This window comes from Nycticebus coucang, chromosome 1, assembly GCF_027406575.1.
Source record: "Nycticebus coucang isolate mNycCou1 chromosome 1, mNycCou1.pri, whole genome shotgun sequence".
NCBI classification, from domain to species: Eukaryota; Metazoa; Chordata; class Mammalia; order Primates; family Lorisidae; genus Nycticebus; species Nycticebus coucang.
In genome coordinates this window covers 179,855,747-179,875,979 of record NC_069780.1, presented here as the reverse complement: position 1 = coordinate 179,875,979, position 20,233 = coordinate 179,855,747, and the positions used below count along the sequence as shown (strand labels likewise).

At 33.4% G+C, this 20,233-nt stretch overlaps 1 protein-coding gene across 6 annotated transcripts in view; it reads right to left on the bottom strand.

The window, feature by feature from the left end:
* Nucleotides 1-20,233, bottom strand: part of CDH18 (cadherin 18) — a 922,309-nt gene that overhangs the window by 116,306 nt on the left and 785,770 nt on the right. For all 6 annotated transcript variants that reach the window (XM_053592795.1, XM_053592804.1, XM_053592784.1 and 3 more), the window contains one exon: nucleotides 12,693-12,860. In XM_053592795.1, the coding sequence (XP_053448770.1) occupies nucleotides 12,693-12,860 (168 nt within the window). The remainder of the gene's footprint in view (nucleotides 1-12,692; nucleotides 12,861-20,233) is intronic.

The window sequence follows — 20,233 nt, the reverse complement described above, 5'->3', positions numbered from 1 at the left end:
CAGTTCGATATGAAGAGAAGAATTGTTTTTTCTAGATCTGCAAAAAGTGATGTTGGCATTTTAATGGGCATTGGATTTAATATTTAGATCACTTGGGGCTGTGCAGGCATTTTAATAATGTCGATTCTGCCAATTCATGGTCAAAATATATATTTTTCAATTTGCTTATATCCTCTGTGATTTCCTTCCTCAGTTACTCATATTTATCCCTGCAGAGGTCTGTTACTTCATCATTAGTTAAATATATTCATAGGTATTTTATTTTCTTTGTAGCTGTTGTGAAAGATATTAAGCCAAGATTTATCCTCAACTTGACTGTTTTCAGTTTATAAGAATGCTATTGATTTGTGTTCACTGATCAATAACTTGAGAGTTTGCTGAATTTATTTATCAATCCCAGGAGTCTCTTGGCAGAATCTTTGTGGTGTTTTACATGTAAGATCATATCATCAGGAAAGATTGGTAGTTTGGCCTCTTCTTTCCCCATTCAGATATTCTTGATTTCCTTCTCTTGCCTGACTGCTCTGGGTAGGATTTCCAGCACTATTCTGGATAAATATGGTGACAGTTAGCAACCTTTTCTAGTTCTAGATCTAAGCAGGAATGTTTTTAATTTTTCCTCCTCTGTATAATGTTGGCTGCGGATTTGTCATATATTGCTTTGATAATTTTGAGGTAAGTTTAATCTATGCCTATTTTGTTAAGAATTCTTATCATGAAAGATACTGAATTTTGTTAAATGATTTCTCTACATGCATTGGGATGATAATATGATCTTTGTTTTTGCTTATGTTTATTTGGTGAATCACATTTATAGATTTAGGTTTGTTGTAGCATTCTTGCATCCCTGAGAGCTCACTTGATTGTGGTAATTTTTTTTTTTTTTTTTTTTTGGATGTGCAGCCGAATTTAGTTTGTTAGATTTGATTGAGAATTTTTGCATGTGTATTTATAAGGAAATTAGTCTGTAGTTTTCTTTTTCTGTTGTTTCCTTTCCTGGCTTTGGTGTTAAGATGACACTCATTTGTAGAATGAGTTGAGGAAGGTCCTTCCTTCTCAATGTTATGAAATAATTTCTGCACTATAGGTAACCAGTTTTTCTTTGTGGCCCCTTTTTAATTTTAATTTTATTTTTTATTTCAGATTAAGAAAAGGTACAAATGATTAGGTTATAGTGTTTCCACTTGTTAGGTAAGTCCCTGTTGTAGTGTGTCTCACAGAACAGAGGTGTGCCACACAACCTTATATGGTGCCCATTAGGTGGGAGTATTCCAATCTGGCCCCTTCTTTAAATTGGCTTATTGGATTTTTGCTATTGAGTTGTCGGGTTTCCTTATAGTTTAGAAATAAGCATGTTACCAGATATATGGTTTGCCTATATTTTATCCCATTACATAGATTGCTTTTTTACTCTATTGATTGTTTCCTTTTCTATATTCAAAATTTTAATTTAATTTTGCCCAACTCTTCTATATTTGCTATTTTTATTTGCTCTTGCTTTTGGAATCATAGGTAAGAATTCATCTCCAAGATGGATGTTATACAATTTTCCACAATATTTTTCCTAAGGATTTACAGTTTCATGTCTTATGTGTAAATCTTTAATTCACTTTGAGTTGGTTTTTGTGAAGAAGATCCCGTTTTGTGCATAAAGATCCAATTTCATTTTTTTTGTATGTAGATAATCATATTTCCCAGCACCATTTGTGAAAAGACTACCTCTCTCCCATGTGCATTGTTAGCTTAATTGTTGAAGGTAAATTTGCCACTTATGTGTGGATTTATTTCTGTGCTCTCTGTTATGCACCTGCAGCATACTACCTTAGTTACCAGAACTTGTTGAAGTCAGGGAGTATGATACCTCCAGCACTGCTTTTCTTTTTTAAGATTGTTTTGGCAATTTGGGGACTTTTGTGGTTCCATATGAATTTTAGACATGTTGCTTTCTATTTGTTAAGCAATATCATTTGGAGTTTTATAAGCATTTTATTGTATCTGTAGTGTTAATTTTATGATGGTTCCACAGTTAACTTTATATTGAGTAGTGAAAAACAAAGTTTTTGCCCTACATCAAAAACAAGGCAAAGATGACTTCTCTCGCCACTTCTCTGCAACAATGTACCAAAATGCCTATTCGGGGCAATTAGGCAAGCAACGAACTGAAAGGTATCCAGGTTATGAATCATGAAGTAAAATTGTCCTTGTTTGCAGATAATATGATGGAATGTAGAGAAAACACTAAGGCCTGCACATACACAAAATAACAGTTAAAATAATTCAGTATAAATAATTATATATAAAATAATTCAATAATTCAGTAAAGTTGCAGGATACAAAGTCAATACACAAAAATTAGTTGCATTTCTACACACTAATAAATAATATCGGAAGAATACAGAAAAATGACCTTATTTATAATAGCATCAAACTTGACAAATAATTAGGATAAACCTCATTAGGTGAAGAACTTATATACTGACAAAACATTCGTGAAAAAATGTAAAGAAACATAAACAAATGGAAAGTCATTGGAGTCTGTGGATTAAATGCTTTCTATTATATGCTATATTGGACACTTTAAAGGGCAGGAATGTACATTCTAAGGCTTGACTTATGTGTCTGTATGTACATGGGTATGTTTGTATTTGTGTGTATTTATTCGATAATCCATAAATGTTTATTTTAGCCCTCATTCATAAACACTGGAGATACTACCTGACATCAGGAACCTCGCAGTCAAATAAGAAAAATATTATTGTTGACTTCAGTGGTCTCTGCCAACCTATCCTTTCCTGAGTAGAGCACCCTCTTCAGTCACACAAATGGTCCCTTACCCATAACTATGTGTTTTTTCAGCATCTACTGTATCACTAAAAAATCAATCTCACTTGATAAAACTAATTGGCCTGAGAGGAGCATGAGACACAAAATTATTATAGGACCCCATGTTTCTTCTCACAGGTGAGTAGGGAAGGGAAGGCAGTTGATTCATATGATCTTTGCTTTTGCTTGTATTTCTGTGGTTAATTACATTTATTGATTCATATATGTAGAATCATCCTCATATCTCAAGGATGTAGTCTAGTCGGTCCTGGTGAACTTTTTTATGTGTTGTTTAATTCAATTTGTTAATATGTCATCTGAATATGTTTTGCATCTATATACATAAGGGATTTTGAGTTTTATTTTTAGTTGTTTTTTTTTCCTGGTTTTGGTGTCAAGGTGATACTGGCTTTGTAGAATGAATTTGGAAGGATATCCTCCTCCTCAATCTTGTGAAATAATTTCTATGGGTACCAGCTCTTTATTATAGGTCACATAGAATTTGGTTGTAAATTCATCTGTTTGGGGGGCTTTTTATTGTATCAGGTTGATTATAGCTTTTTTTTAGAATGAATTCTTATATGAAAAGAGAATGATTTGTTCAGTAATTGAAAAAGTTACTGATGCAAAGACAAAGTCTTTTAAAAAACAATTAGAATCAATACTGTCCTGGGATAAAAGTGTATTAAAAAGCACAAGCTTCAAGGAACCAAATGCCCTTTTGTTATTCTCACCAAGATTTCCTTCCTTAAATGTACTTCAGCTAAACATTAGCATTTTATGATGCAGTCTAAAAAATTATGTTCAAAGGATCACATATGCTATATTATATATGCTATATTAAATTTATAGCATACTCAGAAACAAAAATATGAAATAATGAGAATTGTATATCACAGTTATGTAATGTTCTGTAGTCTTAAAAGTAAAATAGATAATTATTGTAGTATTTGCAGAAAGTAAAATATTCCTAATGAGATAGAATAGAGCTTAAAATTTATTTACACATATTTGAAACCCACAAAAATAATATACTACAAATAACTCGGTGCCTGAAGTTCAACAGTGTGCATTATACTACCTTATGTCTCAGTGATTCTAAGATTCATGTTCTGAAAATCAGCAAAACTAGCATTTTGAAGACAATTATGTATGTGTGTATATATATATATATATATATACAAACTTTTTTTATAGGAATATTATGTTCTTTTAAAAAACATTTTGGTCAGATTCCCACCCATCATCATAAATTCCCAGCATTTTTTTGATTCTGAAGAAAAGTTCAGGTACTAATTGTTCACACTGTGGTTTTAATTTTATTGTGGTAAAATATACATAATTTACACTTTTAATAATAATAATAATTTAATGTATTTTCCATATATTCATATTCTTATGCAACCACTACTACCATACTACCACTTATCTCCAGAACTCACTTCATCTTGCAAAACTGAAACTTCTGAAAGCCAAGGACACAGAATATCTTAAACCTATTGGATAACAATAAACTAATTCACACTAAAGCCATGCTACAGATCTTTCAACAAGATGATAGTCAGAACTCAAATTACATCATTAATTATTGAAATGGGGAAAAATTCTTCAACTCGAGTTCTCCTGTGAGTGAAAATATCTCCAACAATGCAAGAAATAAAATAAAATTATAGACAAAGCTAAAAAACATTGCTAATAGACAAGAAGTAAAAAAGGGGGCCCAGGCGTGGTGACTAACATCTGTAATCCTAACATTCTGGGAAGCCGAGGCAGGTGGATAGCTTGAGCTCACGAGTTCAAGACCAGCCTGAGCAAAAGTGAGACCCTGTCTCTACTAAAAATAGAAAAACTGAGGCAAGAATATGGCTTAGCCCATGAGTTGGAGGTTGTGACCTATGAAGCCACAGACAGCACTCTACCCAGGGCAACAGCTTGAGACTCTGTCTCAAAATAAATAAATAAACAAAAGGTTGGAGGGCAGGGTACATGGTTTTATTTTTGAGTTCTCTATTCTGTTCCTTTGATCACTGTGTCTACTTTTATATCATTATCATGCTGTTTGGATAACTATAACCATGTAGGATAATTTGAAGTCAAGTAATGTGAGACCCCAGGTTTGTTCTTTTTGGTTAATACTCCTTTGGCTATTCAGACTCTTTATTGATGTGATATACAATTTATATATTTTTAATAATTCTGTGAAAATAACACAAGTATTTGGATAGGAGTTGAAACTGTACATTACATTGGGTTATATGGACATTTTTCCATTATGATTCTCAAAATTGGTTTGTCTTTGTGATACACAATTTATTAAATCAGTGGTTTCTACTTCTCCTTGTAGTGATCTTCCAATTCCTTTGTTAAGTGTACTTGAAATTATTTCACTGTTTTCTTTTAATTTGTTTTTTGGGGTTTTTTTTGCAGCTACTATACATAGGATTAAGTTGTTGAATTGATTGTCAACTTGGCTATTACTAGCATATAGAAACACTACTAATTTATGTACATTAATTTTGTAACCCCAGACTTCACTGAATTTACTATTCTAGGAGTCTCTTGGAGGATTCTTAAGGTTTTCAAGATATAAGATCACATCCTTGGCAAACAGGGATTGTTTGCCCTCCTCTCTTCTCATATGGATGCTCTTTATTTCTTTCTCTTGCCTGATTTCTCTGGCTAGGACTTTCAGTACTACATTGAACAGAAGCAGTGAAAATGTGTATACTTGTCTAGTTCCAGTTCATAGAGGGGATGCTTTCAACTTTTCCCCATTCACTATAATGTTAGCTATGGGTTTGTCATACGTGGCCTATATCATTTTCAGGTGATGTTCCTCCTATGCCTCATTTGTTGAGGGTTGTGCAGTATTTTATCAAAAGCTTATATCTGCATCTATTGAGTTGGATCATATGGTCTTTGGTTTTAAATTTTTATGTGGTTGAATGATATTTTTGATTTCTATACATTGCACAATCCTTGCATCACTGGAATGAAACACACTTGATCATGGTGAAATATTTTTTCCTATGGATTCAGGTTGTTAGTATTTTGTTGAGGATTTTTCATGTATCTTCATAGATATTGGTCCACAGTTTTCTCTTTTTGTTGTCGTTGTTGTATGCTTTCTTGCATTTGGAATTAGTATGATACTGTTTTCATAGAATGAGTTAAAGAGGAGTCCTTCCTTCTTGGTCTTTTGGAACAGTTTCAGCAGGATAGGTACCAGTTCTTCTTTGTAGGTCAGGTAGAATTCAGTTTTAAAACCATCTGGCCCTAGGCCTTTTCTTTTCTTTCTTTTTTTTTCCCAGAGTAGGTATTTTTTTTTTATTACTGACTCAATATTTCTCTCATTAGTGGTCAGAGAAAAACATACACAGGGGAAAGGACATTGCTATTCAGTATGGTGCTGAGAAAACTGGTGAGCCACATGTAGAGGAATGGATCGGATGCTTGCCTCTCATTGTATATAAAAATTAACTCAAGGTAGATTAAGAATTAAATAGAAGGCATTAACCATAAAACTTCTAGAAAAAAAAACCTGGAAAAATCTATTACTGATGTTAGTATAGGCAATAAAAGTTATTACTAAGACCAAAAAATAAAATATAATGAAAATGGAAGTAAACAGATAGGACTTAATTAAACCAAAAAGCTTCTACATACCAAACGAAATAGTTAGCAGAGTAAATAGGCAACCTACTGAATGGGAGAAAATATTCTCAAAATTTGCTTCCTAAAAAAGGCTGAGATCCAGAATTTCTAAATAACTAAAAATTCAGCAAGTAAAAAGGAACCCATTAAAAACTGGTAAAATACATGAACAGATATTTTCAAAAGAAGGTATACAAGTGGACAACAAACACATTAAAAAAATGCTCAACATCACTAGTCATCATGAAAATGTAAATTAAAATCAGGGAGATATATCTTACCCTGTGAGAAGATCATTATTAAAAAGTCAAAACATTATATGTTAGTGTGGATATTATGAAAAGACAAATTATAAAATTTTGGGGAGAAATGTAACTTAGTTCTTATACCATAGAAAATATTATGATGATTCCTCAAAGAATTAAAAGTAGATCTACCATTTGATCTAGCCATCCCACTACTGGGGATCTACCCAAAGGAAAAAAAGTCATTATCTCAGAAAGACACTTGAACATGAATGCTTATTACAGCACAAGTCACAATTGCAAAGACAAAAAAACTGACCTAAATGTTCATTAATTGAAGTACACAATGGAGTACTTCTCAGCAGTAAGAAAGAATGAAGTAATGCCTTTTGCATCAATTTGAATGTTGCTGGAGGCCATCATCCTAGGTGAAGTATCTCAGGAACAATAAAATAACTATTTTTGCATGTCTGCACTGATAAGTGTGAGCCAAGCTGTGAGTTTGCACGGTCATACCAGTGGTATAAGGAATATTGGAGAATCAGAAGCAGCAGGGGGGATGAAAAATTACCTATTGGGTACAATGTACACTATTTGAATGACAGGTACACTAAAAAAACCATGTCACGATTATATAATTCATCCATGAAAGGAAAAGCCATTGGTATCTCCTAAATCTACTGAAATGAAAAAGGAGAAAAGGAGATTATTTAGAGAATTTAGATTTCTTTTAGAAAAAAATTTTTAGACAGAAACACACATATATAGAGAAGGGTAAATTATTATTAACTTTTAAAATTATTGCTGCTTAACACAACAATAATGCCAATTTTATATAGAATTTTATATAGGATAAATAATAGCAAAAAATCTCATAGGTATGAAACAATGAAATTATATTATAAGATAGAATTAAAATAATTGTAATCTCTAGGGAAAATACTAACAAGACAGAAGAAAGTGTAAAAGAAAGTAAAGATTTAAAAGCCAATGGAAGACAATAAAAGTAAATGGAATTAAATACATGATTTTATTCAAAGGATGTAGGAAAGGGAGGGAAAGAAAAGAATAAAACAACAAGTAGCAAGATAATAGACTTAAATGGAAATATACCAGTAATCTATCATAACTTAAGTTGATTGCAAATTTAGATATTCCAAGAAAGCACTATAAATTGTGAAGCCATTTTGAAAGAAAACATAACAATAAAAACATTAGTGTGGGTTTCATGAAACTTCTAAAAATTAAGAAAAATAAAGTTTTAAAACAACAGGATAAAAACATTATATAATGCAAACCATAACCATGAAAAGAAAAGTTTGGTATAGCTCTATCAGACATATATTTTATTTTACTGTATGGGTCATCACTAAAATTAAAGAGATATTTCCTAATAAAATACTTTCAACCCAAGAGAAAGCCTTCAGTCTGTTTCATCTGTGTACATCCAATAATGTGGTTTCAAACTATATCTAACAAAAGTAAAATAAAAGGAGAACTAGATAGAACTAAAATAAGATAAATGTAGAACTCCAGTATCATCCTGACAAGCATTAACATACATCTTTTAATCACTGACAAGCAAAAATTCTGTTAAGAATACAGAAAATTGTGATAGTGTGATAAAATTGAACTAATTTACATAGGTTGAACCTTAATTATGAAGCTGAAGTATTTACCTTTTTCTGAAATACTTAGGAACACTTGTCATAATCAGGTGCATGCTAGCCTTTTAAAGAAACCTAAACAAGTTTCAAAGTATAAGCCTGCCACCAATGTAAAATACCTAAATGTCATTTTCAAAAGACACTAAAGACACCTCAGCTCTCCAATGAAAAAAAAATACACTTTACATTTTAACAGGTCAAAAGAGAAGCTTTCCCTATTATTTACTTAATTTGTTTAGAATAAAATATTAATGCTGAGTATATAATATTTACATGTGTTTTCACAAAATGTAAAAAAAGAAATTACTTAAAGGCAATGGTTCTTCCCTTAAAATATGTTGATTTTCAAAAATCCCATCAATGTCAATATCTTCGTCAATGGTATTTTCTTTTTCTTTGACATTAAAACTTACTAAAACCAATTAAATATTTGTAATAATGACTTTATGGGGAATACTGCCATCTATTGAACTTTCTGAGCTTTAACCTCCACTATTACATTGCACTAAAATTTTGCAATCATTTTGAGTTCTTGAGGAAAGCATATTACATAACCAAGTTTTAGTGTGTCATTGTTATTATTTGCCATGTGTTAATTTTCATTGTCCAACAAGATTATTTACTATAAGGAACATTCTCAAAATACAACTTCTTCCATTAGGATACAAAGAATTTATTTTACGAACTTCCATGCAAGATGCTAGATTTTACATGCATACGAATACTTTAGGCAGTGGTTTGTTATCTAACAACAAAAACATAGAATACTATTAAAACCAGAGAAAGAAATGACAGAATCTTAAGAAGCAGAAAAGATTTCTTACAATAACATGGACTAATATTAAGACAGTATACATATTAAGGTACATATTTTTCTGGGAGAACTGGGCATCATTTGTGTATTTTGAGTGGAGACCCTGGTCATCACTAAGGTGATTGAGTCTATTTTTTGAGTGGTTCACTTTCCTAACGCCTTCCAGTCCGAATGTTAACATCACCTTGAACTTAGTGGTTGTACTCTTGGTTGGGCATAAACTCTTCCCGCTTTCTGCCTTCCTTAAACTGACAGGCAGCTTGTTCCAGCCAGGATCTTTATTTGCCTTATATTTTAAGCCACTGAGTTTGAAACTCACTATAGTAGAGGCTTTGTAAAGAAAATTCTTAGCTCTAATTCACTACCTCTTAAGCATTCAGAGCCTGTTTAAGACAAAGTGCTAACTAGCCTGTATCCCCGAAAATAAGACAGTGTCTTATTTTAAGGTGTGCTCCCAAAGATGCACTAAGTCTTATTTTCAGGGGATGTCCTATCTTTCCTGTAAGTAGGTCTTATTTTTGGAGGATGTCTTATTTTTGGGGAAACAGGGTAGTTATGACACAAGATATGACTACCCTCTTCACTCTCTAGGTATCACGTTAACAGGGAAACAAATGCTTTGAAGGAATATTTTTGCTAAGTTTTTTCTTTTTTCGGGGGGAGGATGTTTACCCTAGAGTCCATTACGGTGATGGTGTAAGAAAGAAGTCTTTCTCAAGTGAAGAGAGAAAGAAACCTTGTATGTTATGAGAAATAATTTGCTGGATTCGCTTGATGAATGAAGATGATCTTTATATAACTTTAATTGCACATAGAATTCTGTATACTTGTCACAGGGCTTCATGAATGCGAGGCTTCATAGTGCATCATTTTTCTGCAAGTGGTTTACAAAGTTTGCTCACTGTGTAGGTTAATGAGTTGCAATGCTTACAGCAAATTAAAAAATACTTCAAGCTAAAGTTTAGTCATAATATCACCGAATTTTGGGAAAGGGTCATTGTCTTTTGTGCAATGAGAATTCAAAATAAAATATTTTTAAACAAGCCAGAGTGTAAGGTTCTGAGTGTATACTGCCTCCGTTCAAAACTCTAAGCATGTCTTGAAGTGTAGCAGGATTTACATGTGTTCATCGTTCCAGTCAGAATACTAGCACTGACTGAAGCAAAGTAGAGACTGGTAGACACAGTAAGTTCACTCACAGAGTTTACTTCTGAGTTCTGCTTCTTTGCCAGGTAGACCAATAGAATTCACTCTAAAATGTTCAACAGTAACACTGTTATTGATCAAAATAATAAGATCCGAATGACATTTCTCTATAGTCTATTATTCATATTCATCTGTATGAATAAGATTCTCAATATTTAACATAATTATAATTTTTGTTAATCCTTATGGGACAATCTTGATGGGATTGTCAATTTAAAAAAAATATTTTAAGGATAAAAGGAGAGAGAAGGAGCAGCAAGTGCTATTTGCACTAAGAACAAACATTTATTGAGTCTCTTTTGTGTACAATTTGAGTGTTCAACTGGAATATGCATCTTAAAAATAGTGGTGGTAAAATATATTTGAAAATAATGTAGACAAGCTGGTGTTGTAAACTGAATCAATGTTTATGTTCAGTTGATTCTGATAATTATTCATTACCTGTTCAACATAAGTTGCTCATTTTTTTTTCTTTCTTTTTTTTTTTTTTTTTTTTTTGTGGTTTTTGGCCGGGGCTGGGTTTGAACCCGCCACCTCTGGCATATGGGACCAGCGCCCTACTCCTTGAGCCACAGGCGCCGCCCAATAAGTTGCTCATTTTATAAAATAGCACCTGTCTCAGAACTAGTGATAAAATATTTATAAAAGTTCACTATAATTTGTAAGATGATTTAAAATTTAATTATATATTGTGGTTTAATATAATACAGACTTATCTGTCATCTTTAATTTATTTTCAAACATACCTTTATAACAGATTAAAGGTCATGTATATGAACCAGGTCATATAATCTTATCGCTTCATCAATAGTTTGAAGTGGTTTTTATTTAACTTTCAACTTAATTTGCATACCTTTTAATAATAGTCTTTTAGCAATAACAGTAATAGTTTGAGTATTTCAAATCAACTAATTCACTTGTTCTTTTAATAATCATTCATAAAATGCTAGGCAACAGGCTGAACACTAAAGTTTACACCAAGAAACTTCCAACATCATTCTTACTTAAAGGCCCTCATAGTAGTAAAGGTAATATGCACCTGTGGAAATAACTATGACATGAACATACACGCAAAAGTGCATGAGAGAGGAGGAGAAAGGATGGAGTCTCTGTTAATTCTGCAACAGAAATTCCCAAGAAATGCTTAACTGGTTTTTTTTAAAAAAAAAAAGTATCAGTATGGACAAATTCCAGTTTAAATAAGGATGTGCAAAATGTTATATTTTAGAAAGAGGTAGTATTTCATGTGGCTAGGACGGGTGGTTACTGAGAATGATAGAAGAGATAAAGTCAGCATTTCATGCAGACTTGTGAACGATCTTTACTGACGTACCACAGCGTCTATTTTATGACAGCTTATAGACATCATTTCTAAGATGAACATAAGGGACAATGCCTATATAGGATTCTTATGACTATTAAAGGTTATTATATAAAATGTCATTGACAGTGTCTTCATGTTAGAAACACTCGTGTTTATTGTAATTACACCCTTTACATTCTGATAATATCATTATCAGGATTAATGCCTGTTCTTTCTTCCAAATTGCCTGCTGGCTGACACACCCACATGTATATGTGTTTGTGTGTGTGTGCAGAACAATCATACATAATAAGAATTTAAAAATCATAGAATCTACATAGGGAATCATACTGCATTACTAGATTGTTGATATTAAAATGTGTTTTCAAGGGCCAGGTGCAGTGGCTCACACCTGTAATCCTAGCACTCTGAGAAGCTGAGGTGGGTGGATTGCCCAAGCTCACAGATTCAAGACCAGCTTGGGCCAGAGCAAGACCTCATCTCTAAAAATAGCATTGTGGAGGGTGCCTGTAGTCTCAGCTACTTAGGAGGCGAAGGCAAGATAAATTGCTTGAGTCCAGGAGTTTGAGGTTGCTGTGAGCTGTGAAACCAAAGCAGTCTACCAAGGGTGACAAGTGAGACTCTGTCTCAAAAACAAAATGAAATTAAAAAAAATATATATGTATTTTCAACATCTCCACAAATACTTTAAGAATAAATATGAAAGATGCTATCACTTGGTACCACCTTACCATTTAACCATGCCATTTCAAACTCATACTTTTAACATGAGGACAATTATCTCTCAGGTTCAATAAAGTGATATCTTCAGTCTTGAATAAATCAGGGTGACCATACGGCACAAAACCAAAATATTTCCACTTAAGAAAATAGTAACGTAACATTATTTACTCAGTTGTTCTATTTGCATTGCATAAATAGGTAACAGTAAATGTAAATCATGAAACACAGGTACCTACTCTGAGGAAACCGTGGTGGGTTGTCATTGACGTCCGTCAAGGTGATGTTGACCGTGGTGGATCCTGAGAGTCCTCCCACCTGCCCCGCCATGTCTTTGGCTTGAATGACCACTGAGTAGTGCTCTCTGGCTTCTCTGTCCATATTGTGTAAGGCAGTTCTGATTACTCCTGTAATACACATGTGGTAAAAAAAAGTATGAATTGTATGTTAAATATGAATAAAGTTCTATACTTTTTTTTTTTTTTTGGTTCGGGCGTAATAAAATGTATTTTCAGTTTGCTGGTGGCATTGTCAGTGTAAAATACAATTTGGCAAAGCATTGCTAGTTATAAACCCTAAGGAGTAAGTCAAAATACAAAAGTTCTATACTTTTTATATTTTTTTCAGAAAGATTTTTTTTCAAAGATCATACTTTTGAGAGAAAGTCACAGTTCTGAGAAAAACAGTACCTTACCAAGGCATTAAAATTCTCTCCTTGTGGGTGGCGCCTGTGGCTCAGTCGGTAGGGCGCCGGCCCCATATACCGAGGGTTGCGGGTTCAAACCCGGCCCCGGCCAAACTGCAACCAAAAAATAGCCGGGCGTTGTTGTGGACGCCTGTAGTCCCAGCTACTCGGGAGGCTGAGGCAAGAGAATCGCTTAAGCCCAGAAGTTGGAGGTTGCTGTGAGCTGTGTGAGGCCACGGCACTCTACCAAGGGCCATAAAGTGAGACTCTGTCTCTACAAAAAAAAAAAAAAAAAATTCTCTCCTTGAAACATTTATTACAAACTCATGACCCAAATTATTTTGTCTGACTTTATTCCTTGGGGTTAGTGGTCCCCCAAGAGGAGCCCTGCTGCCCAGGCTGGTTCCTCCTGCTGGGGTATTGAGCATTTTACAACTTGTGCTCTTCAGTAGTGTCAATGAAAGTCATCATATTGATTTGAGTAGAGATTAATTTTCCTCTTTACACATCAATTTTCATACCTTCCTAGCAAGGTTGTCAATATTTGATGATGGAGAATATTTGAGGAGTTTAGGGATGTGAACAGAGACTATAGGCAGGAAGCATTTTAACATGTATCAAAGACTAAGAAACTCATTAATTTTCACCAGCAAACAACAGTAACAAGAACTAGAAATAACTATATAAACAAAAATTCCAAAGTAGTAATTCTACAAATTACTGATAATACTCATATTTTTTATCTCAGTATTTCAAACGGGGACTTTTAATATACTTTTCTATGATGGATCCTTGTATTGAATAAAGAAATGAAAATGTTATATATTCATTTTTGATTAAACATACATAACAACCCCACACACATACTTACAATAAATTAAATACATCTATCGATGGAGTCTTTACAACTGAAAGCACATTTTCCAGAACTACATTTAACCAGGTCCTATTAACTATGCATTAAAAAATTTGTTTGTGTAGATGAAATAAATTACAAATATGTACAAAAATATATATGTATATTTATGTGTGTATATATATTTACTTTCATGTATATACATACAAGCCCCTGGTATGACTACAATATTTGTCACTCAAAACATTGGTCAGCATATAATAAACTCCTTTTTATTTTTATTAAAAATATGTAAATCATCCTATTTTAGAAAAATACACCAATGAGTTAAATCAAACTCACTGTACAAGTCATAGGAAGTTGGCAATTACAACTGCTAATTATATAGTTTACCAAATACATTTACAAACAGTATCTTGATATATGTATGAGGAAAATAAATTTGAATATTCAAGTTATAAAAAGCTTTCTTTTAAAAGTTGAAAAGATTATTCAAGCACTTGTTTTGCATATAGAACACTAAACCACTATTTTTTTTTCTTTTTTTACTGCTTTGATTGGCTGTGTAATAATGACTTTGAGAAGAGAGCCTTAGGCTTCAAGGAAAAGGATCTCACAACTTTCAAATATTATGAACCCATAATTGAGGGAATTCAGAAAAAAACTTTCCTGAAGCAAAAGGATATGAAAATTATTTTTATCAAAAGAAATTATAATAATATGATAATAAAAAAATGATTCCTCTAATTCATGCATATGAAAAAGCCTCAAGCACCCTTATTAAAAAAAATGATGTTTTATCATGTAACTACGTAAGTAGGAATTGAATAGATGCAGAAAGAATAAGCAAAGTATTTATGAAAATATTTCATGAAGAGAAGGTATATTTTCTAGTTTTGAAAAAAATAATATTTTATCAGATGAATGAATTTTAAATGATACTTAATTTTACTGGGGAGAAGTCTGAGATTCTTATAAAAATGATGTTTTATACTAATATCACAAAATGATCTTTTGCAAAATATACATATCTAAAGAAACTTTAATCACTGCAAAGTGAATGATAGATATCTCTTTTGTATGGTTTGAATTTAGTCTTCTGAGAGAATCAATAGAATCATCAAATTTCCCCTTTTATATTATGAACTTCAATAATTTCATTAGAGTGCTATTATTTTTCATCTTTTATAATATAGCTTTTAGCCAGTAAACAAATAACTGTACTTGAGCACTCTCCCTACTCACCTAATCTGGCCTCAGTGACATTTTTCTTTACCAAATGTTAAAGGAAATATTAGGCAGAAGACATTCTGATGACATTCAGGACCTCAACTGTAATACAACAACAGCTCTGATGGCCATTTCAGAAAAAGTTAGGAAACTGTTTTGAAGGATGGACTAAGGTACTAGCATTGGTGCACAGCTTTCCAAGAGAGGTACTTTAGAAATGACTGGAGTGATATTCAGCAATGAGGTATGTCGCATCTTTTTCTAAGATGAGTTGGCGATCTTAATTGTGAGACCTTTATGTATGGCCATACAGAAGAACACACAAAATATGCAAAGGTAATGTTCATTTTTTCACAGTTAGGTCTGGCAGAAAGTGAACAGCTTGTAAGGAAGTGGCTAAGGGCAGAGAGCAGGAAGAAATTTTAGCTAGGAACTATTCTGTGGTAGAAACTTACACAGTAGGGAGCTCCTAGTGACCATTAACTGACCTGGGGCTCATTATCATCTAATTAGCATAACATGGTAGCGTTTTCATGAAGGATTCTGGGAGAACTCTTGTACAAGAGGAAAGCTGTTCAATATAACCTAACCGGTTATGGACCTGTTCTTTAATCTGGTACATGATTCTGACTTGTCAATCACCCCAAAGGCAGAAAGGGCATCCAATCTTGCCAGGACCAAGGTGGGGAAAACTAGTGAGCATGTAAAAGACAATTTGTGCTCATACTTTAGGGTCTTTCTTCACTCACTGGAATGCCCCATGTCTTCCTCTGAGATGTACTTTCACTTTGCAACAAGTGTGTGTGTGTGTGTGTGTGTGTGTGTGTGATTATTTTTTATCCGTGATCACTCTGTCATTGGCTAGACTGTCCCAGAACTCATTCTTGCCACTGTGAATTAGGGGGACCGGGGCACATCCAGACAGGCCTAACATTGCGACTCCTAAGCACATCTACAATGTTAAGAAAAACTATATACACATAATTGAAGCAAGAAATTATGTTTCGTTTGAGTCATTGGCTATTTCTACCCTAAATTCAGGCACACCGTGTACTCAGTAGTAACAATGTAACTTAACCCTTGCCTTTAAAATAATTTTTTTTTTTTTTTTTTTTTTTGTAGAGACAGGGTCTCACTGTACCGCCCTCGGGTAGAGTGCCGTGGCATCACACGGCTCACAGCAACCTCTAACTCTTGGGCTTACGCGATTCTCTTGCCTCAGCCTCCCGAGGAGCTGGGACTACAGGCGTGCACCACAATGCCCGGCTATTTTTCTGTTGCAGTTTGGCCGGGGCTGGGTCGGAACCCGCCACCCTCGGTATATGGGGCCGGCGCCCTACTCACTGAGCCACAGGCGCCGCCCAATTTAACAAGAGTATATTATGAAGCCTTTTCATTTAGTAAATTCTTAAATAAAAAAAAAAGAGAGTAGGTAAACTAATTACCATAAATTATGGCATTTCCCATTCATCAAAAAGAAAATTCATCTCACTTTTCAATAACGTGCTAGATGAATGGTTATGTCATATTCTGTATGTTTGTTGGTTATGCTTCACTTGCAATGTTTACATCAAATTTTGAACAGGAATTGTGCCTCATATTCTCCTGTGATGCTGGGTTGAGTCAACAAAATGTGATTGCCTGTGTATCATTGTTTTGTTTCTTATTACTCTCCTGGCAATCAGTTGTAGGTGCCCTATTGCCTACAAATTACCTTCTGACTCCAACGTCTCAATCACCTTCATACGTAGAGGCTTGTAACTGGGAATTCCTCTCTGCTGTTTACAAGTTCAAAACATTGAAAACTCAGCTCTGCTTATAAATATTACTTTTTTGAGCTTGATTCACTGGCTTACCATATATTTATGCTTTATAACTAATGATGTTCATAGAGTACTAGATCTTTCAAAATTAATTTTTTTTGCATTTTTACCCACTACAAAGAATCCAAGATGGAAATGTTATACAATTCGGTTTATTAAATAATACCACAAAAGACTTTAAAATAAAAGTGCCTGAAAGGCATTACACATAAACAAGCATCCACATTGAATTTCTTGCAAAAACCTGCAAGGTAGACACATGCATTTATCAGAGAAACTGGCAGAGTTGCTTCATGCACTTTCTCTCAGTTGCTTTTTTATTTTTTGTAATTCGCCCAATATCTCATTTATAATTTTAATGTCTATTATGTTACAGAAAATGTATTTGACTCCCGGAGTTTCTCTATTAATGTGTATTGAACACTTAAGAACTAAATGCTGTGGAGGGCTCATTGTCATGCAAATTAAAGGACTCCCATGTTACATCTATTGCATTAGAATTCAGAGCCTCGGTGCCCAGGAGTATGAATTTGTGATAAGCTTCTCCAAAGACTCTTATGAATGAACAAATAGCCACCTAGAATTGAAAATGTTTGGTAGCTGGCCTTAAGCTGCTTATATTTCACTGTAGGATCAGTTTGTTTAAAATAACTAATACAAATACTGAGAGGTTTAGATATGTTCAAAAGTTTTATTAGCCATTTCCTAAATGAAGACACTAAACATCTTTACAATGATAATTTCTTTCTTCAAGTGCTGGGTGTTTTAGGCATGTGGGAGGGTCTTTATGTCAACTATACAATGATATTTAATTATTTGAACACTTAGTATATTATATTCTATGTATATTCAGTTACACATTCTGAATTTTCCCAACTTTCTTAAGGTAATGTGACTTCCATAAAGTCTTTTCTGTACAGAAAGCAAAAAATATTTAGACATCAAACATATATGTATCCAAGCAACACAATTCCTGAATTAAGTTTTCCTATTCACTATCCCCAATTCAATGTGTGCTAAATGGCTTTCTGCTTCTGTAAAAAAATATGAGTTATAAAGATATGTACAGCACAGTTTATGATTGTAGAGTGCTATAATTAGAGTCTTCACAGATACAGAAATAAATAAAAAATCAGATAAAACAAGTAATACATTTAGTTCTTAAAATTTAATCAATAAGTTAATTTTATTAAATGGGAAAGAAAACCCAGACTTCATTATTATAATCAAAATGGGAGGATATGATGACCTAAAAGCACTTGTGGGAGAGACCCATGTCTATAGTTATACAAGCCTGGATATGGAGGGTCTTCCCAGAAAAGAAGACTTGTCTAAGAGTCTAAGTCATGCACATGGCAATATAGGACAATGAACAGACAAGTTTGGGTTGCATGGAAAATATTAGGGATAATGGCATAGGTTAGGAACTCAGTAATTGCTCTCTGGATATTTCAGTAATTTTTTTTTCAAGTGACTGAAAGTTTGAACAGTTTTGTTGCTGTCTCTATTGGAAAGTCAAGGCTGTCTAACCTTCTTTACCTGTCAGTTGTTACTGGCTGTCAGCAAGCAGGTGCATGTGTGTTTTTTTCTAATTCAGCACATTTGTAACTCAAGCGTTTTGATCGGTGATTGATTAAAACTTCAAATTTGTATTTATCTTTTTTCTATGCCATTTATTTTATTTTTAACGAAAAACATAGATGATATAGGAAATACTGTCATCTGGATTTTAAGAAAAACAACATATTTAGCTTCAAGCTATGACTTACGGAAACAACAATCATAAATTCATAGCGACAGACATTTTTATGCTGTAGTAGAAAGATTCAATTTTTCCTGCTATACATTTTTTTTATGCCTACCAATAAAACTGATGGTGAAGCAATGCTATGGTAACAAGGGAAGAGAACTCACATGTTTTGTATATGAACTATATCTCAAGCACTCCCTTCAGATACGTATCTCATATACTTTCCTCCTATACTCCTTTGGTATAGAATTTAAATAAAATCCTTAAGTTACTTGTGGAAAATTAAAATTAATATTATGTTTTTGAGAATAACACTAGAAAGTAATCAGGATTATTGTAGTATTTTCAGAGACCACATAGAAAATTGAAACACAATTGAAAAATATAAAGTAAACTACTCCTTAGTCTTTCAAGAATGCTTAGGCATTTTTACTGGATTTGGTGTTTTTCATATTTCTATAGGTAAAATTAATTATTTGACCATGATAATGCCTGTATTTTTCTTTTTCTTTTTTTTTTTTTTTTTTTTTTGTAGAAACAGAGTCTCACTTTATAGCCCTCGGTAGAGTGCCATGGCATCACACTGCTCATAGTAACCTCCAACTCCTGGGCTTAGGCAATTCTCTTGCCTCAGCCTCCAGAGTAGCTGGGACTACAGGTGCCCACCACAATGCCTGGCTATTTTTTGTTGCAGTTTGGCCAGGGCTGGGTTTGAACCCGCCACCCTCAGCATATGGGGCTGGTGCCCTACTCACTGAACCACAGGCGCCGCCCAATGCCTGTATTTTTCTAGTAACTTTTAAACAATAAGATGAACACTCTTGACAGTATTTGGTGGGAGGATTTTTTATTGTGTAAGTTTGACTGATGCTTCAATTTTAGATTTCTATTTTTCATTAGTATGTAGATACCTACATGATCAATTAGTAATTAATAAGTGTTTATGTCATTATGACTCTGGTTTCATTGAAAGGCAATAGGATAAGATCATGTGGGCAGGGCAAGTTACGACTGTAACTTACAAACACAGATGTGAGTCACACACAATAATAGGAACAGTAAATAGCCCAAAGAAACATGGAAAATGTTATAGAAAGAGTCCCATTCATGAGAAACAGGAGTACTCGTGTCAAAGCCTTGTCTGTTCATATATCTGGCTAGTTCAAGTGTTGAATGAAAAATAATGGTGCTTTGGGTGTATCCTTAGCATTTATTAAATATATGCCATGCTGGAAGTTATTTTAAAAAAGGATGTTCTATAACTAGCTAATAAATAGTAATAACAGAGTGTACAATATACAGGGTATCTTAAAAGTTGCTCCTGAAGTTGCCATACGTAGGAAAAATGGGTAATTGAGGCTAAATATAAGTTTATTCACAAAATATCCATTATAAAATTTTACAAAAAATTACAAAAAACAATCTCAATCCATTGG